General features: G+C 42.8%; 1 protein-coding gene across 1 annotated transcript; it reads right to left on the reverse strand.

Moving 5' to 3' along the window:
- Positions 1-958: 958 nt before the first annotated feature.
- pdgfbb (platelet-derived growth factor beta polypeptide b) lies at positions 959-12,370 on the reverse strand. Its single transcript, XM_078284492.1, has 8 exons — positions 12,279-12,370; positions 6,579-6,675; positions 5,632-5,688; positions 3,849-4,042; positions 3,491-3,688; positions 2,273-3,191; positions 1,885-2,043; positions 959-1,774 (listed from the first exon to the last, which is right to left on the reverse strand). Exons 1-7 carry the CDS (start codon positions 12,342-12,344, stop codon positions 1,901-1,903), a joined length of 1,674 nt encoding a protein of 557 aa, XP_078140618.1. The 5' UTR covers positions 12,345-12,370; the 3' UTR covers positions 959-1,774; positions 1,885-1,900.
- Between the last annotated feature and the right edge of the window lie 4,029 nt (positions 12,371-16,399).

Consider the following 16,399-nt stretch of genomic DNA (forward strand, 5'->3'; position numbering starts at 1 on the left):
GATTCTCAAGACTGTAGGTCAATGTTTCTCTCCTTTCTTTCCAAAGACTGAAAGGGACACAATTGTTTCTTGCAAAAAAATAAACAGAGAGAGAGAGAGAGAGAGAGAGAGAGAGAGAGTGTCAGGGGCTACTGGCTCTCTGTTGTAGGATTACAATGGCGCCTCATTCCAGTGGCCTTGCTGAGTCTGTCTGTGTGTCAAATAAAGCAACAAACAGGGAGGAAAAACCTTCTGGTCCCATAAAGATAGGATCTGCTCTCTTAACTGCCCCCCCCCCCCCCCCCCCTCCCCCCCTCCCTTCTCCTAGTGGACAAGGAGACAAGGAAACAAGGAGACAAGGACTGGTTGGCTATGAAGGGACCTCTCTGTTATTCTCTGGACTGTAGTTTAAATGACAGTGGGTGATAAAACACATGAGATGTATGACATACATACACACACACACACACACACACACACACACACACACTGCATGACACACACAGGCATACACACAAACACGTGCACACACACACTTTCTGACGTATAAGTTACACATTGCCACCACCTCTCTCTGTTCGATACTGGTAGAAAACAGAAGATATTGATCCCTTTTCAAAGCTGTTTTTGCCTGTATACCTGCCTTTCTATTTGTTTGAACTACCCACCCATCATGACAGATTCAATGACTGTTACATACCTCAACCACGTCTTATATGCAGTATTTGTATAGTAAGTTAACACAGGTCCACAGTGGATGGTAGAGACGAATAAATAAGAAACAGCACAAAGTCGGGTCACAGGTGTGAAGCAATCCCTCAGTATTCAGATAGCACCTTACGTTTTCTCTTCACACCTGCAATGTGGTTTTGAAACAAGAGAAATCTCACTAATGCAACAATTTGTGTATTTGTTCTCACATCACATCTGTGGAATTCCAGTGTTTGCAATTAGTTAAATAGAATTAAATAAGGTTAAAGAGAGACCAACGTGGTTTTAATGAGCTAATAAATGATATCAGGCCTTGATGCGGTCAGTCGAACACAGCTTTATCTTCCCAACAGAGTCAACACTGACCCCTCAGTCTGTGCTCAAAAGGAGCAGCATTGAGTTACATCATGCATGGAAATACTGCCCATTTTGGTCAACATTAGGGTCTTGTGGTCAGTCTTTTTTTCTGATTGTCTCTAAGTTCATCCTGTGACAATACGACAGATTCTTCAACGACATGGAGGAGTTATTCCCATTTCTCGACCAACTGCACTTGGTAGCCTGGATGAGTCTGAGTCTGTGGCTATGATGATTTGGAAATCAAGTCTCTCAGTTTTCAAACCAGACGTGGACTTGGTTCTGTCCGGACATACTGTAAGTGCAGTTTCTCTTTGCTCGTATCAAAGCAAGGTTCCAAGTAGAGTTTCTCGATTGCACAAAAATGGTTCCACAGTTCCACAGTTCTGCAGTTTCACTCTCCACCACACATATGCTCCATACTTGGACATGCTATTTGTCAGTCTCAGGGTGCCAGATGTTCATTCATACCAGCAAATGTCATTCTAGGAGCAAGTGTTCTCTGGAAAAGGTCCGCCTTTTATATCCCATCCTCTTTTCTTCTTACCCTCCTCTTACTCCATCCGAGGGTAATTACAGGTTCACCAGACAGTCATTAGTAGTGTTACTGAGGAGATCTCACAGGACGAGCAGGTTACTGACAGGTGAATAAATACTTATATGAGGGGAGTCAATCTGCTGCACCTCTGGATTATCCACAAAATACACCAAGAGTCCACTATGTGTCCTTGGGGGGGGAAATAAAGCAAGACACAAATGTCATACAAACAGGCACATTACATTCATTCATTCATTTATTCATTTTTACTTTATTCACTGAATATTCCGTGAACTCACTTGGTTGATTTTAGTCCTACATCAGCATTGCTCTCATAGCTGCCTTGCTGATCCGTTTGCGATTCTTCCTCATCCTCCTCTTTGGTGGGTTTGGACGGGCTGGAGGCCTGGGGCCTGCTGGAGCCGATGGCGGTTGTGTGGTGGTGGGAGATGCTGTGTCTGAAAGAATAGGATTGATGTGAAACTAGAAAGTCACAACCTAAAGAAATCAATGGCTTTTGCACTTGTGGCTCTGTATCAGCAACATAATACAAAGTATATGTGATAATATAAATAATATAATATAAAGTCAATGACAACACAATTTAAGTGTGACCCCTCCATTCTCTTACTTATGTTTTTTTTTACTAATGTGATAGCCCCGAAAGTATTAAATTAGGTCTATTACCTGTTTTTTGTGTTGTTGTTTGCAGATGATGGTGATGTTTATTATGCGGATGGTGGTGTTGACCCTCCCTCTCTTTCTCCTTTTCCTTCTCCCTCTCCCTCTCCTCCTCCTCTCGTTTCATCTGCTGCTGTCTCAGTATTTCCTTCTCCTGGTCCAACCTCTTGTGGAGGAGCAGAAGCTCCTTCCTCTCCTCCTCCAGTTTCTCCTCCTCCATCTGTAACCTCCTCTCCTCCTCTGGAGTGTCATTGTGCCTCTGTCTCTCCTGTTCCCGAGGCTCTGGATTGGGCTCTTTTGTAGGTCGGAACCTACTCCCGACTCTCTGATTGGTTTCCTCGGTAGGACTGGACTTGGCTTGTGGATTCTGAGTGGCAGGCTGAGAGAAATCATTTGTCTGGCTCTTTGAAACTTTGGATTTGTCTTCTTGCCATGAGGGGCTGTCTGTTTGTGTGTCTTGTCTCCGTGTCCCTTGGTCCCTGTCCTCATTTTCCTCAATGTAGCTTGGACTCTCCTGCTGTTTCCCCTCGATCTTAATCTTCCCTTCAGTACTGTTGAGCAGCAACCCATCCCCACCTTCTACCCCTTTGTTCTTTTCCTCAACATCAAAACCAGCTCCAGCGATATCCATTTTCCTATCGCCATTTGCGATTCTCTCATGCTTCCTCCCCACATTCTCCTGATTCTCAGTCCCATCTTTAGTCCCAGGGAGCCTGGTGGAGTTATGTGCCCAGTGTGGAGCATAGAGAATAGCCTCCCCAGACCGGGATGTGTCTTCCCCAGCCAGACTGTACCCTTCTCCAGGCTGGGTGAAGGTGTCTCCTCTGGGGCTCCAGTGCTGCTCCAGGAGGTCCTCCAGCTGGACCCTCTGGTTCTGCTTCAGCTCATCCCAATGATGGAGCTCCTCCTTGGAGCGTGCCTTGCCCTTTGACAATAAAATGGAATCAAATTAATTTCAGTTCAGTCCATTTAGGTTCAGCTGAAGTTAATCCTAAATTCAATCAGGTTCTATCATTGTACATTAATTGAATGGTTTTGTTGAAATGAAACTCTTCAATTATACCCAAGGAGACATTGATACTGCCAAGAAATATCACATAAAAGCACCTATAAAAAGGCAACAAATAATGATTCATACAAAAATGCATGCACTAATTGTACTGTAAGCACACTGGATAAAAGCATCCACCAAATGGCATATGACATGCACAATAGCATACATACCTGTCCTTGTCCCTGTCCTTGGCTGAGGGTCTGGTTTCGATGCTGCTCCTTATTGTGGCTCTGCTGTCTGCGAGAGGACTTTTTCTTGGGCACCGGGGGACGTGGGGCGGGCTGACAACGGCATTCCACATGATCCACTACCGACACCACGGCTTTAGCGTAGGTGGGTCTTTTGTTGATATATTGGATCTTCATGACCTGGAGAGCGTGAGAAGAAGGCAGGAATTCAGTGTATGACACAAAGAAGAGGCATGTTCCATTTTTACTTGTCTCTAGATTTGATGATTGATTGGTGGCTGTAAAGGTGTATGTGTGCATCTGTGTGTGTGTGTGTGTGTGTGTGTGTGTGTGTGTTTACCTGCAGGTATCTGGTGTGTGTGAGGACAGGGACACACTGCAGGCTCTTGGTGTTGCAGCAGCCGGAGCAGCGCTGCACCTCGACGCAGGGCGGCCACAGCAGGAAGTTGGCGTTGCTCCGGTCCAACATCGCCCTGGTGACCTCTACCACCTCTGTACGAACTTTACACAGAGCCTGCTGCGCTGGCTGGGCATCTGAAGGATCAGATATCACTGACTGTTATTTATTCATTTCAGACACATGACAGTAGACAGTATACTAAATACATAAAACCTACTGTAGATACACATAGCCTTCAATGCATAATGTAATCTAAAACCTAAAGTTTTACTCTATTTGATAAAGAATGCTTAGGCAAAAGCACAGATGAGCTCTGGCTTTAGAAAACACATTCCCTACATGTATGTATTTGTTGGGCCAATAACTAAAAGGCAACAATCAAAACGCACATGGGACTCAACTCTCTCATTATTAGCTACAGCTATCTAAACCCACCCAAGTTGCTGGAAGATGTGTGTCTGGCAAATGATATAGTCCTAATTACTTTATTCCATTTGGCTTACGAATTCATCCACAATGATTCACGTATCTTGACTGCACATGTATTTTTGGGCTAATGTGATACATGCTTCAGCTATACAAGCCCAATTTACCAAGATATACAGTGGTAGCCATGGTGGAAGTCACCCACTACAGCCTGTTCCCTTTCAGCAGATGTTGCAGAGCAGAAACAAACAGACGGATTCTAACGCAAAACTCATGTATTTCAAATGAGTAGATACGCAAACACTCGCAACAACTGTTTCCTTATAGGAGCTGAAAAGCAAAACAAATTTGAAAATTGATGGACCAACAGTGCAGCAAGGAGGCTGTGCAGTGTTGGACTTCTTTGATTGCTGCATCTGTAAGCTTGCAGAACACATGAACATACGGCTAACAGACCTGCTGCATAGAAACACATGAGTGCTTTCATTCCACTAAACTCTGTTCTATTTCTCTGAGATCAACCTACATGGAAGTATTTCAGTTTAAATGTGGATTGATTAGGATCTCTTCATACTTGAGACTCAGACTAATGTAGATTGATGTATAGTGATTCAAACATCTGCTTTATCATGACAGGGGGAAAAAACAGGTTAATGGGGGAGGATTTTACCGTGTCACTAAAACCATACTTGTCACATTAATCAACTTCCAGGAAGGCTGACTGAGCACGCTCCAAGTCCTCCGCTAATGAGGATGGAGCACTTCTGTGTTCGTGGGGAAAATCAGGAATCCTCCATGCCAGCACCGCAACCTTCTATTAACCTATTGGAATGTAAGTATGACTTTATTTGTCATCACAACTGATGCTTTCATGGTCAAATAGAAGGCTGCCATGAGATTGCTCACTTGCAACACAAGATTTTTGATCTAAAAGAGGTTATTCCCACATCAGGGTGTTGGCACTGAGCTTCTGTCTTTCAAGATATACAATAACTTCACAACTTGAGCATAAACAGACTTCCAGATGACACTCGCTAAATCACACAGAGAGTTTGAACATCTGCAGATCATTTACAGATAAGTCACAATCCCAAAATCCCATTTGGAATTTGATGGAAGGGTAAAAAAAAGTCCTCCTGTCACAGATATAGACTTTGTTTTCACTGGCAGAAAGGTTCATAGGTGTAAGTGTTAAATGCCACTGATAGCTGACCACATGCATGACAAAATCATAGAAAAGGGGAAAGATAGAGGGATGAAACACCAAAAAAGGAAGGAGGACAAAGTGTAAACTCACCCAGGCTCCTTGGTAGTCTGTGACCTCCATTGGCTGGTGAAGCTTCCTCCTCCTCATCTGAGACAAAACAATCAACAAACACAGCTTATGTTAGTTTGGCATATCTAAACATGGCTATTGATTTTTGAATTGTTTGGGGGTTTTCCCCCAAACGTGTTTTTTTTTTTTCTTTATTCTAAGGCCTTGTAGCGCCCTCTGCATGTGAGGAGATAAAAGGAGTTGGTCAGTGCATGCGGGTGTGTATGTGTGCTCACACATACACACCCAGCGTGGGGAGATAGAAAGGGAGAGAGAGAGCGAGAGAGAGAGGGTGTGGGGGCAGTTGAAGTCATTGCATGTGAGTGTGTATGTGTGAGCATGCATGTGAGGAGAGAGAGAGAGAGAGACCTAGTTAGTCACACTGTTTATAATTCTAACGTATGTTTGTATGTTTTGTGTGTGTGTGTGTGTGAGAGAGAGAGAGAGCGAGAGAGAGAGCATGCATTCTCCCTGCTCCTTGTTTCTCCATTTGTTTGTCTGTGTTGGTTTTTATTACCGGTGATGTTTACTAGTCACAATTAGGCTATAGAAAACTAGCCACTTTTTTGTATTTATGTTACTTTCCTGCCCAAGCTTAAATTACCCATATACATTCTTTTCATATTAACTTCATGAGTATCATTTTGTGTCATTTCAGTAGCATTGGAAATTATAAAGGCTGATATAGAGTCTGATTGGGCTTCATTTATTGTTTATCATTTATATTGCTGTAAACAATTTTGTACATAAAGCATTATGGATATATTTAATGAAAACCTGCCTGCATATTTAATGTTTTTAAGTTATGCCTTAGTATTTCAGCATTTCCACATTCTGAACAATTATTGATGAATACATGTGATGAGTGAGGCCCATATCTGGGTTCAGAGTATCAGTAGTAGTAATAGTAGAATGCTCTGGGTCTTTACCTACGGAGTCAGAAAGCAGCAGCAGCTGAAGGTCTTCTATGGAGGAGATGGAACTGCTTCTAACCAGCTCCACCAGGGCTGCAGGCAGAGGGTCCCCCTGGAGCACGCACACACACACACACACACACACACACACACACACACACACACGCACACACACACACACACACAGACAAAAGTACGAGAGAATTAGGAAAAAAGGAAATGAGTCAACAGCCGCCCTGGAACAAATATAAGCGTAAACAATGGGATGACTATGGGAAAAGGAGATAAAATGCGACCATTCAGAGCTTCTGTCAGCTGCGCACATGGACATAATGACAGCCATTTTGAAATTCTCCATCCTGTGTATATCCTGCATTAAACAATATACTTTTGACCAAACATTACCACGCCACCACACGGACAACCAAGCCACGGCTCTAGAGCATGAGTCTATGTGCTGTGGGTATGGGTTTAACCCCTTAGTCATTAATGGACAAGAGGGCACTGGGGTGGAGGGGTGGAGGGGGTGGAGGGGGGGTATTAGCCACAGAAGACACACAATGGCCACTAAGACCGGGGTGAATGACTATTGGCCTTGTGTCCTCTCATCTGCTAACATTTAGGGGTCAAAGGAGCCAGGAAGGAGTCAGGAAGTGGGGGAAGGAGTGATACAGAGAGGAGGAGAGAGGAGGGAGGTGGATCTGAAAAAAAAGAGGGATAATAGATGAATAAAAGAAGGGGGTTTTAAAACGGACAGGGATCAGACATGGGTCGAGACACTTCCTCGCGCCGGTTCAAACGCCGCGGGTGTGCTCGGTTTGCTGTGCCTGACGGGGAGATGGAAGCGATGAAAATGATCTCAGAGGAGCAAATCCAGTTATTAAAGTTGATATAAACAAATTTCAGCAGTTGAAAATATGGGGAAATGCCAACCAATGAAATTTGAAGATTTCATTTGTGAAAACAGATAAACGGAATTCCTGAAAAAAATGAACTGACTATTGTATGTAATGCTTCACATAACATACTTTCTGAATCAAATCCAAAAGCCAATATGGCCTATTGACAATGCATTACCAGTTTGTTTGATTGATATTACCTGGAGAAAAAAAAATGGATTTATAGAAATGAATACAAATGGAGACAAAATGCACCTAGTTGTGTACTTAACTTTTTCAAATACATATCATTTTTCCAGGGTATAGGTCCAGCACAGTAAACATCCCTGTATGTAACATTCCATTCAGGTTCTGGAGAATATAATGAATCCCTGTGGGAAGCGGGTTTTAGCTAGAGGAAGCAGCCATCCATGCACGAACATACATTCTCACCCTGCCCGTACTGTATGCCACTGACTCTCCCCCATTGTTGGCCAGAGTCAAACTATCCAGCGGGGAAATGCCTGCTGTATTACACTAACATCTCCGCTGCAAGAGCCGCTGATGCCCCTGAGGAGCCATCATGACTATTTCCTCCCCTCGCCAAAGGAGCCAACCTGCCTACTCGGCTAATTGTGTCTCATGTTAATTATAGGATGTGTGTCTTTGTTCACGGTGGTGCCCGCTGTCGTGGCGATTTGTGTCTGAGCAGGAAATATTAAATAAACACTTCGGTTCTGATAAACAAAACAGATGTAAACAGATTATGCGCAGACAGAATGCGTAAACACATTGATGATGTCTTTAGTGGAATCGTGATGGGTAACAATAAATTATGATACCGCCAACATGGCAAGATGCTAAAATAGCAGCTATTATGATATGAGATATGTCCTGTGCTCAAGTGCAACTCTTACAAAAAAGAACAATATCAGTGTTTCTTAAATGTGGGTCTTATAATAGGAGAGCCAATTAAAGATGGGTAGAGCACGGCACTCACTTTCTACTGTAAGGATAAAAACGCCCGTCAAACGGCATATGTTAACTCCGTCTGTTATTTGAGAAAAAAAAGGTGAAGGCAGTGAGTCCAATCCAAATATCCCTCTCACTGGGAGTCTAAGTCAACTCTACCTCAGCATCCAGCTCCATCTGGAGCGGCCTGCCTGTTTCAAATAATGGCTTTCTGCTGATGAAGCAAGAGACAATGACAGCTGTTAGGTCAAGTAGCAGGCATTACACTGCTGGCCTACACTTCATCTAGAACAACACAAGTCTGATTGCTGCAATACCACTTCTTACAAACAGTACTGTATTATAGAAGTGAGAGGTAATGTCCTTTCTTCATTTTTTACATCAAAATCTAATTTATGGTCATATTCATAGAAATTGTGGCATCCAGTTAGTCCCGCACGTTTTGACATTTTACATAGTCCAGAACCCATGTTCACTTAATAGTCAATTGTGAGTCTTCGCATAAATTGCGACGCAATCCAGTACGCATCCTAGTATTTTGCACTTGGCCCCTGGAGGCCTCTTGGACACATTGAGGAATGCCAGGTACAGGCAGGGAGGAGAGGGAAGATCTAATGGTGCTTAATTAGGGGGTCTAGTTCGCTGCCGGCACAGCAGCCGCAGCACATGTGCGAAGTCTCACATGTAGCCGCTGAAGCCACGCATACACGTGCACTTTACTGCCGTGTGTGTGTGTGTGTGAATAAATGTGGCTTGAATTCGTGCTGTTGTCGAGATTTATTTGCTTGTAATCATTTACCTCAGACTTGAAATACCCCAAAAGCGATCAAGGATGATAATGAGTTCGGCTAAAAGTAAATGTTTAGGTTCCTCTTTGGTGGTCCATAGTTAAATCTAGATTCTCACTATAAAAATTAGACATACACCTTACTAGCTCTCAAGACTAGATGTGACTGAAATCCATTCTCTTCTTCTCTGGTAATGCTCTTTCATAAGGAGCGTGAACGAACTTTGCATGCAGACTCCATGATTTCATACCAGCCAAGCTATAACTTTAGAATCAGACATGGGGAATTCCTGGTTGTACACCTCAAAGCCTTTGTAACTTTCTCCCTCAAAACACTTGGCCTGTCAGTGTGAATTTTCTCTTACATGTGGTGCACATAGCCTACAGAAACCATAAAATGAAAAGAGGGTTTGATGAGAGGGATGTATAGTCAGCCATACCATATACACTTAACTGGAAATCAACCTTTGCATGTACTAGTCATGGGTGATGGCAGATTGGATTTAGCATCAATATTATATGCTTTATGCTGTCCATATTGTAAAGGTTCTATGCCTACATTCTTTAAAAACTAATCTTCATATTCCCTTAACATGCTGTACTGCTTGATTCCTGCAGAAATCTTGTGTTTCCAATGTTTCTTTTTTTTATTCTTTTTACTTTAATTGACAGCTGACATTCTCTCTCATGTGTGGAAATGTTTCTAAGCCCTGGGACTAAATCATACAATTTCATCTGACTGAGTCAAGTGTTGTGCCTTGATTTTTGACTTGTTTACACATCCACTTCCCATAACTGACTTGTTTGCTTTGTGTGTGTGTGTGTGTGTGTGTGTGTGTGTGTGTGTGTGTGTGTGTGTGTGTGTGTGTGTGTGTGTGTGTGTGTCATTGTGTGCATATGTGACCCAGATTGTCTTAATCTCCATACCCTTAGACTCTATAGTCTGACAAGTGACTGACCCTGTCAATGCATCTTAAACAGATAAAATCTCTCTCTCTGCCTCCATTCAGATTCACTGCAGGCCTACATATGAAGCTATGAATGGACTTCATATCTACAGCCATCATCAAAAGAGGGCAAGAATGTTTCTAAAATGAATGTGACAATGCCATTTATCCACAAGCCTCACTTGACCTGGTCAAGACCTCCAGTCTAGTATTTTCTGTTTGACCTCATTTGGAGATGGTCAGCCATTGTAGAAGTCATCCATCATGCATCTATCCTGCATCCATCTTCCATTAGTGCTGATGCATTTGTATTGTAATACATTTGTATTGTAAAAAAAATAATTTGTTGCCATACAGCTTGTACCTTCTGAGCAGTAGTTCACTGTTGCATACTGTTACATACAGCATATGCAAAAGGTACAGCCTCTATGGTGGCTACATCTATATGTAACAATAGCCCAATATATAAAAAGCCTACATATTAAGCTGAGAATGTAATAAGTTCTTCCTCTTTCTGTGGTTGTTGGTTGAATTCCCTCACTGGAGCCCAGGGTTTGATCCCCGCCTATTACAGCACAGGACTAAAAATAGCACTTTCTGAGTATGTTTCAAAATACTTGGCAGACGTGGTGGATTTGGCTTATCTTACAAAGTGGCATGTCAACTTTTGGACAGTGTAATCAAATACCCTTCCAGTGCAAACAACATTTAAAAACTAAATGTAAGCGTTTTTTGCCCAGATCTGTACATTAAAAAAAAAACATTTTCAGCTGTTTTTTCTTCTGGTCTGAACAGAAGCATCTCTTTCATCTATTGTTTCTGGGAGGACAGCTGGCAGTTATGGGCAACATAGAATAACAAATAGCATCTGAAAATGGGTTTGTGTATAGTAAGATATACTTGGAAATGCCTTCAGATGCATGGGAGACATGAAAGAAGTTGGCACTATTTCAGGCACAGATCTGGCCAGAAAATTGTAAGAAGACCTGGAAAAAAAGGACTGTATGTCTCCATTCGAATGTGTTTTTTAGCAAGATAAGTGATTTATATGGTGTTGAGGTGTGACAGATATTTCACACCGCAACACACCGCCTGTCTGTCAGCTCGTCTCCCAGTCGTATTCCACCCTGGGCTTTGTGAGGCACTGAAGTTGTGCTGCTGACTCTCTGGTTATCTACTGTAACGAACATGCGGCCTCTTAAGACGATGTGATGACGGTGTTTATGGACAGATTTACGGCCACAGTCAAAGTGTAAAACATCTGGAACGGCCATCCATGGGTGCAGCGCGCTAACCACGTGGAGCACGGAGCTCAGAGAGAGCCTATCAGCACTCCCCTCTGTTCCTCTGTAGCCGTAAAGCTGCAGAGGACGACCTCGGCATGTGTCTGCCCCTGGGCGTCCATTCATAAAGGCGGTTAATGGGAGAAATAACTGTTATTTTCTCTTTAAATCTGTCTCTATCTGCTCTAGACAGTGTTGCTCATTCTTTTAAGTCCAGTAGGTGTCCAGTTTAAAAGCAGGATATAGAATAGAATAGAGTAGAACAGAATAGAATAGAATAGAATAGAATAGAATAGAGTAGGGTAGAATAGAATAGAATAGAGTAGGGTAGAATAGAATAGAATAGAGCAGGGTAGAATATAATAGAATAGAGTAGGGTAGAATAGAATAGAATAGAGCAGGGTAGAATAGAATAGAATAGAATAGAATAGAGTAGAGTAGAGTAGAGTAGAATAGAGTAGAGTAGAGTAGAGTAGAATAGAATAGAATCTGGGTTTTTTTGTCGTTTGTTTTTTCATTTAGGACATTTGAAGTGACAAACATAATCAGAATAAACATAAAATAAACAAAATAAAACATAACATAATGAAACATTACTGACGAAAAATCTTTAATATTGCTTCAAAATTCTAAAGGGACTCATAGTGTGTGTGTTCACACTCAATGGTCAGTTTGTAATGACCTTTTCGTACTTTATGGTATTATTTTTTTTATCTCTTACTGTATCACTAAGCCTGTAATAACCCTCTAATACTCTACAGGGACTTATAGTGTTGATATCCTTCTAAACTGTATTACAGGTCTATTAAAAAAAAAAGTCTGTCAGACTGTGATTGACGCAAACTCACCTCGGCTGCGCCAAACCGCAGACACGCCGCCAGCAGCGCGAGCAGCAGCTGTACCCACGAGCTCATGTTGCTGCCCAGCCTCGAGCCTCTTCGACGGACCGGGCATTTATGGAGGCGCGAGTCTCTCTCTGCTCAGCACTGCGCGCGGGGGGACAGCGGCTCGTCCTGCGGGGCTGCGCGCGCCTAGACGGGCTGTCCACCCACACACGGGTCTCTCCGGCGGAGATATCCGAAGAAGAAGACGAAGAAGAAGTGCTGTAGCGCCGCACTTCACTTCATCAGTCCCCAGAAAGAGTCCACCGTGCTAGATAAACTAACTCATAAACAAAGTAAGTAATACAGTGTTTTAATTTCGGCGCATGCGTTTTTCTTCCACGCACTTTCAATGTCCAGTATTCACGCGGTGCTGAATGTTGCGGGTGTTTATAAAGTAACTGCAAGAAGAGTGCGTTAGTTGTATGACGAGCAATAGAGCAAATATAACGAAATAATCGCACTACATTTCTAAGTTAAAAAAAAAAAAAAAAAAAGTCCAAAAGCCACAAGATGAACCTATCCGACAGTCAGAATGCGAAAAAGTATTATCAAATTAAGTTAAAATTATTCCAACGATATCCCAATCTTCAAATGCAAAAAAATAAAATCCACTTGTCTTCTCTTCACTCGCTCTTCCCCCTGTAACCGTGATGTCTGATGTCCAGCAAGCGGGCTGAATGGATGAAATAGCGGCACCGGTCAGGACGGAAGGCTAGTGTGCGGTCTCCCTTCTTCCAAGGAGCCTTATCAATAAGCAAAGCGCTGTGTGGCTCGGTGCGCCTCAGCCCTGGAGCGGCCTGATTACGCAGCGCTGGAGGTGGCGGCGGCGGTGGTGGTGGTGAGGGGAAGAGCAGATTTCCAAGAGTCTGCTGTCGGTCTGCTCAACAGTATCTCTCTCCCGCCCCCTGCCTGAAGAATGGGTCATAATCTGCATACAAAGGAGCGGGCCAGTCCAGAAACAACTGCCTCACTACAGCCGCTCTTGGCAATATTTCCTGTGGTTTTGCATCGTGGGGATGTTCCTGAAGCTGTGCCAAGACTTGCAGACATGATCCATCAAGAAAAGTCTCTTTTATTGCAGTTGATATGAATTGTATATATGGCACATGCTCTAATTTTGTGCACAGAAAAATCATCAGTGTTAATTTAACTCAGTGTAAACATCAACATTATGCCATAAATCCACACCCATTAGAGTTAACTTAACACTTTTAGATAGTTTTGATGGTTTTGAACAGCTGCCCCAGGGCCATATCAGCTTTATGATTGGATAAACAACGCTCCAATCAACACTTGGCAACTTCAAGTAACTGTCACTGAAAAATCAACACTCATTAACACTGGGTTTTTAAGATTTATTATGCCATTTAGCTGTCTATGCATGCAACTTTTAACTTATGTAATTAAAAGTAAATTTGTATAATCAACTTGCTTTCACTGATTTCATTCATTTAGTTTATGTAAACCAAAAAAACGCTTTGAGCAAAAGCAACAACCCATAATACTAAATTCATTCCATTGCATAACCAAGGCTTTATCCATCTGCTGTTACTGCAGAGGTCACATGGGCAGCAGCCATGCCCGCTGACTCCTCTCACTGCCTCAGCATCTCCCCCAGCTATAAGGAAACAAAAGGTGTTTCTAAATATCACCGGAGTTATTCTCAGACGACTGACCTTTCACGCTCGCTCATGTTTAGGGAACATTTTCGAACAATGCTGCTGCCTGTGACTCTGCATGTTTAAACTCATGAAGAGCAAGGCCCAGAAATAGTAAGTCGGCCGGCCAGCCTTGTGGACTTTAAAGGACTTAATGACAGGGTTTTATCACAGAAAAATGCATTTGAAAGGTTAAGTGCCTCAGAAAACAGAACGTGTGGCACACAAGCAGAAAGTGTACAGCGCAATGCACAATACATCCCTATGTTCTGTATGAATTATACATCAAATCCTCACAGTACCTCAAACACCAAGTGTAGCCAATGGCGAGTGTCAGAGTCCCCACACTTAGCAAAGTCTTTTCTCCCAGTCCAATCAGGGCCTGGTGAATAATAGGATGCCATTGTTTCTCTAACAAGAGTCAATGGAGGAAACACCATGAGCTATTGAGCTATATTTACCCAGAGTTTCATATTCACACGTTTGGTCAAGGCCACACATGGGATAACCATTATGACTTTAGTCACCAGTACAGTGAGACATGCTGTGGAAACACTGCGGAAAGATCAAACCGTACAGTAAAAATATAGCTTCAGTGTAAACTATTAGCATTCCCTTTTGAGACGTACTTCCAAATATGGAAAATAACTAATTACTAATACTCTAGTTATTGCACCTGAGTAGATCTGTAACACTACTTGTAGAGTTTTGATTTTCAAGTACCTCACTCTACTTGTCCAGGAGTTGTTTTTGAAGTATTTAGGGCTATTTTTAAGCTTTTTAAGTATTTTTAACTAAGGAAGTAATACGTTTTTAGACATAAGAATGGCAGGTACAATCAGATCGAACATTTACAGTCACTCTGGGCTTTGTCTCCATTACGGATGCTATATCTTTGTTGATTTAAGTTGAAAAAAAAAGAAAAATCTCTAAACCTGACAGATTTATCTAGTTGCCAATTTTGTTAATTTTGGGTGGAATGACTTTGGAAGATGCAAAAAATCTAAATGAATGATTTGCTCAAAAGTATCTTTTTCCTCTTGTACTTTCACCTGATGAATGCGCTCATAAACTTTGATTTAAGCAGCAGTACTTACTAAAATATTTCACCACCTCTGCATACTGCAGCAACATCGCACGCATAAAAAAAACCTGCCATCGCTGTTGCCAAGTTTCAATGTCACTGTACGTGTCAAAACATATTTTACCTTAAGTTCAAGTTATGGCTCTCAAAACCTGAGTATATGCTGTGTTTGGTTTCTAAGGAGAGGGGGAAAGGGAGGAGGAGGAGGAGGAAGAGGAGGAGGAGGAAGAGGAGGAGGAGGAGGAGGGAGCAGGTCCCTGACTAGAGGTAGGGATTTTCCCACCCAACACACTCAGATCAAACAGTAGCTTCCATCTCTCTCTCTCTCTCTCTCTCTCTCACACACACACACACACACACACACACACACACACACACACACACTCACACCTGCGACTGTAACATCTCACTTCAATACCATGGAGAGAATGCCATAAATCATTCTCTATACAGGTGACAACTTAATAAGAAACATTCATAAAAATACTGTACGTGCTCCTGTACAGAGAGATGTGTGTGTTTGTGTGTGTGTGTGTGTGTGTGTGTGTGTGTGTGAGAGAGAGAGAGCACACACACAGACACTAACTAAAGTACATACAGTGCTTTTTAATGTATTGGACAAAGACAAGTTTCTTGGTACATGCATGCAAATACACTCTTCCAGTTGCACACACACACACACACACACACACACGGGGCACATGAAGAGCATTCACACATATTAGAGCACAGATCACACCCCCTCACACACTGGCTCACACACACACCCACTGTCCCCAGCTGACAACCATTTCCACCGTGGCCGGAGGACAGAAGGCCCTCTGTGCTTCACCATTGAGTGAGAAATGACAGCACTCGCTCAAATATTTAAGAGCTTTTCAGAGGATCCGGGGAAGGTCACGGCACCCTGAACTAATCTTCAGTTGAACAATGACGGCATTTGATTTCATGTGTTTTTCCACCATTGGCTGAGAAGTTTCAGTGGTTAATTTGACGCAGTAATGGCATAGTTGGGTTCTCCCCCCGCTGCCAGCTTTTCAAGATAAAGAACATGAATCTAGTGTATGTGTACTGTACAAGGGGCCTCGGTATGTGCACATATGTGTGCGGTGTGCATGTGTGTGCGCATGTGTGCTCTTTGTCGCCGGCACATGCATCAGGCCCGAGCGGGAGTCAAGAGGGGAGACAATTGACCCTCGATTAGTCATGGGGATAGACTCTCTGCAGCGCGTGTCTCAGAGATAATAGAGTATCATGTAGACCACATGGACTAATGGGAAGTCATTAGTTGGCCCCTCTAGCCTCCGCTGCGACCGCTCACCCCGGCTCTCAGGTTTCCCCCA

The sequence above is a fragment of the Centroberyx gerrardi genome, chromosome 7 (genome assembly GCF_048128805.1).
Source record: "Centroberyx gerrardi isolate f3 chromosome 7, fCenGer3.hap1.cur.20231027, whole genome shotgun sequence".
Classification (NCBI taxonomy): Eukaryota; Metazoa; Chordata; class Actinopteri; order Beryciformes; family Berycidae; genus Centroberyx; species Centroberyx gerrardi.

Coding starts and splice junctions, on each gene's coding strand:
- pdgfbb (XM_078284492.1), bottom strand. CDS start 12,344: ATGAGCTCGTGGGTACAGCTGCTGCTCGCGCTGCTGGCGGCGTGTCTG. Junction 5,689..6,578: donor GCTGCTTTCTGACTCCGTAG/GTAAAGACCCAG, acceptor GTTTTGTCTCAG/ATGAGGAGGAGGAAGCTTCA. Junction 2,044..2,272: donor AACAACAACACAAAAAACAG/GTAATAGACCTA, acceptor CTATTCTTTCAG/ACACAGCATCTCCCACCACC.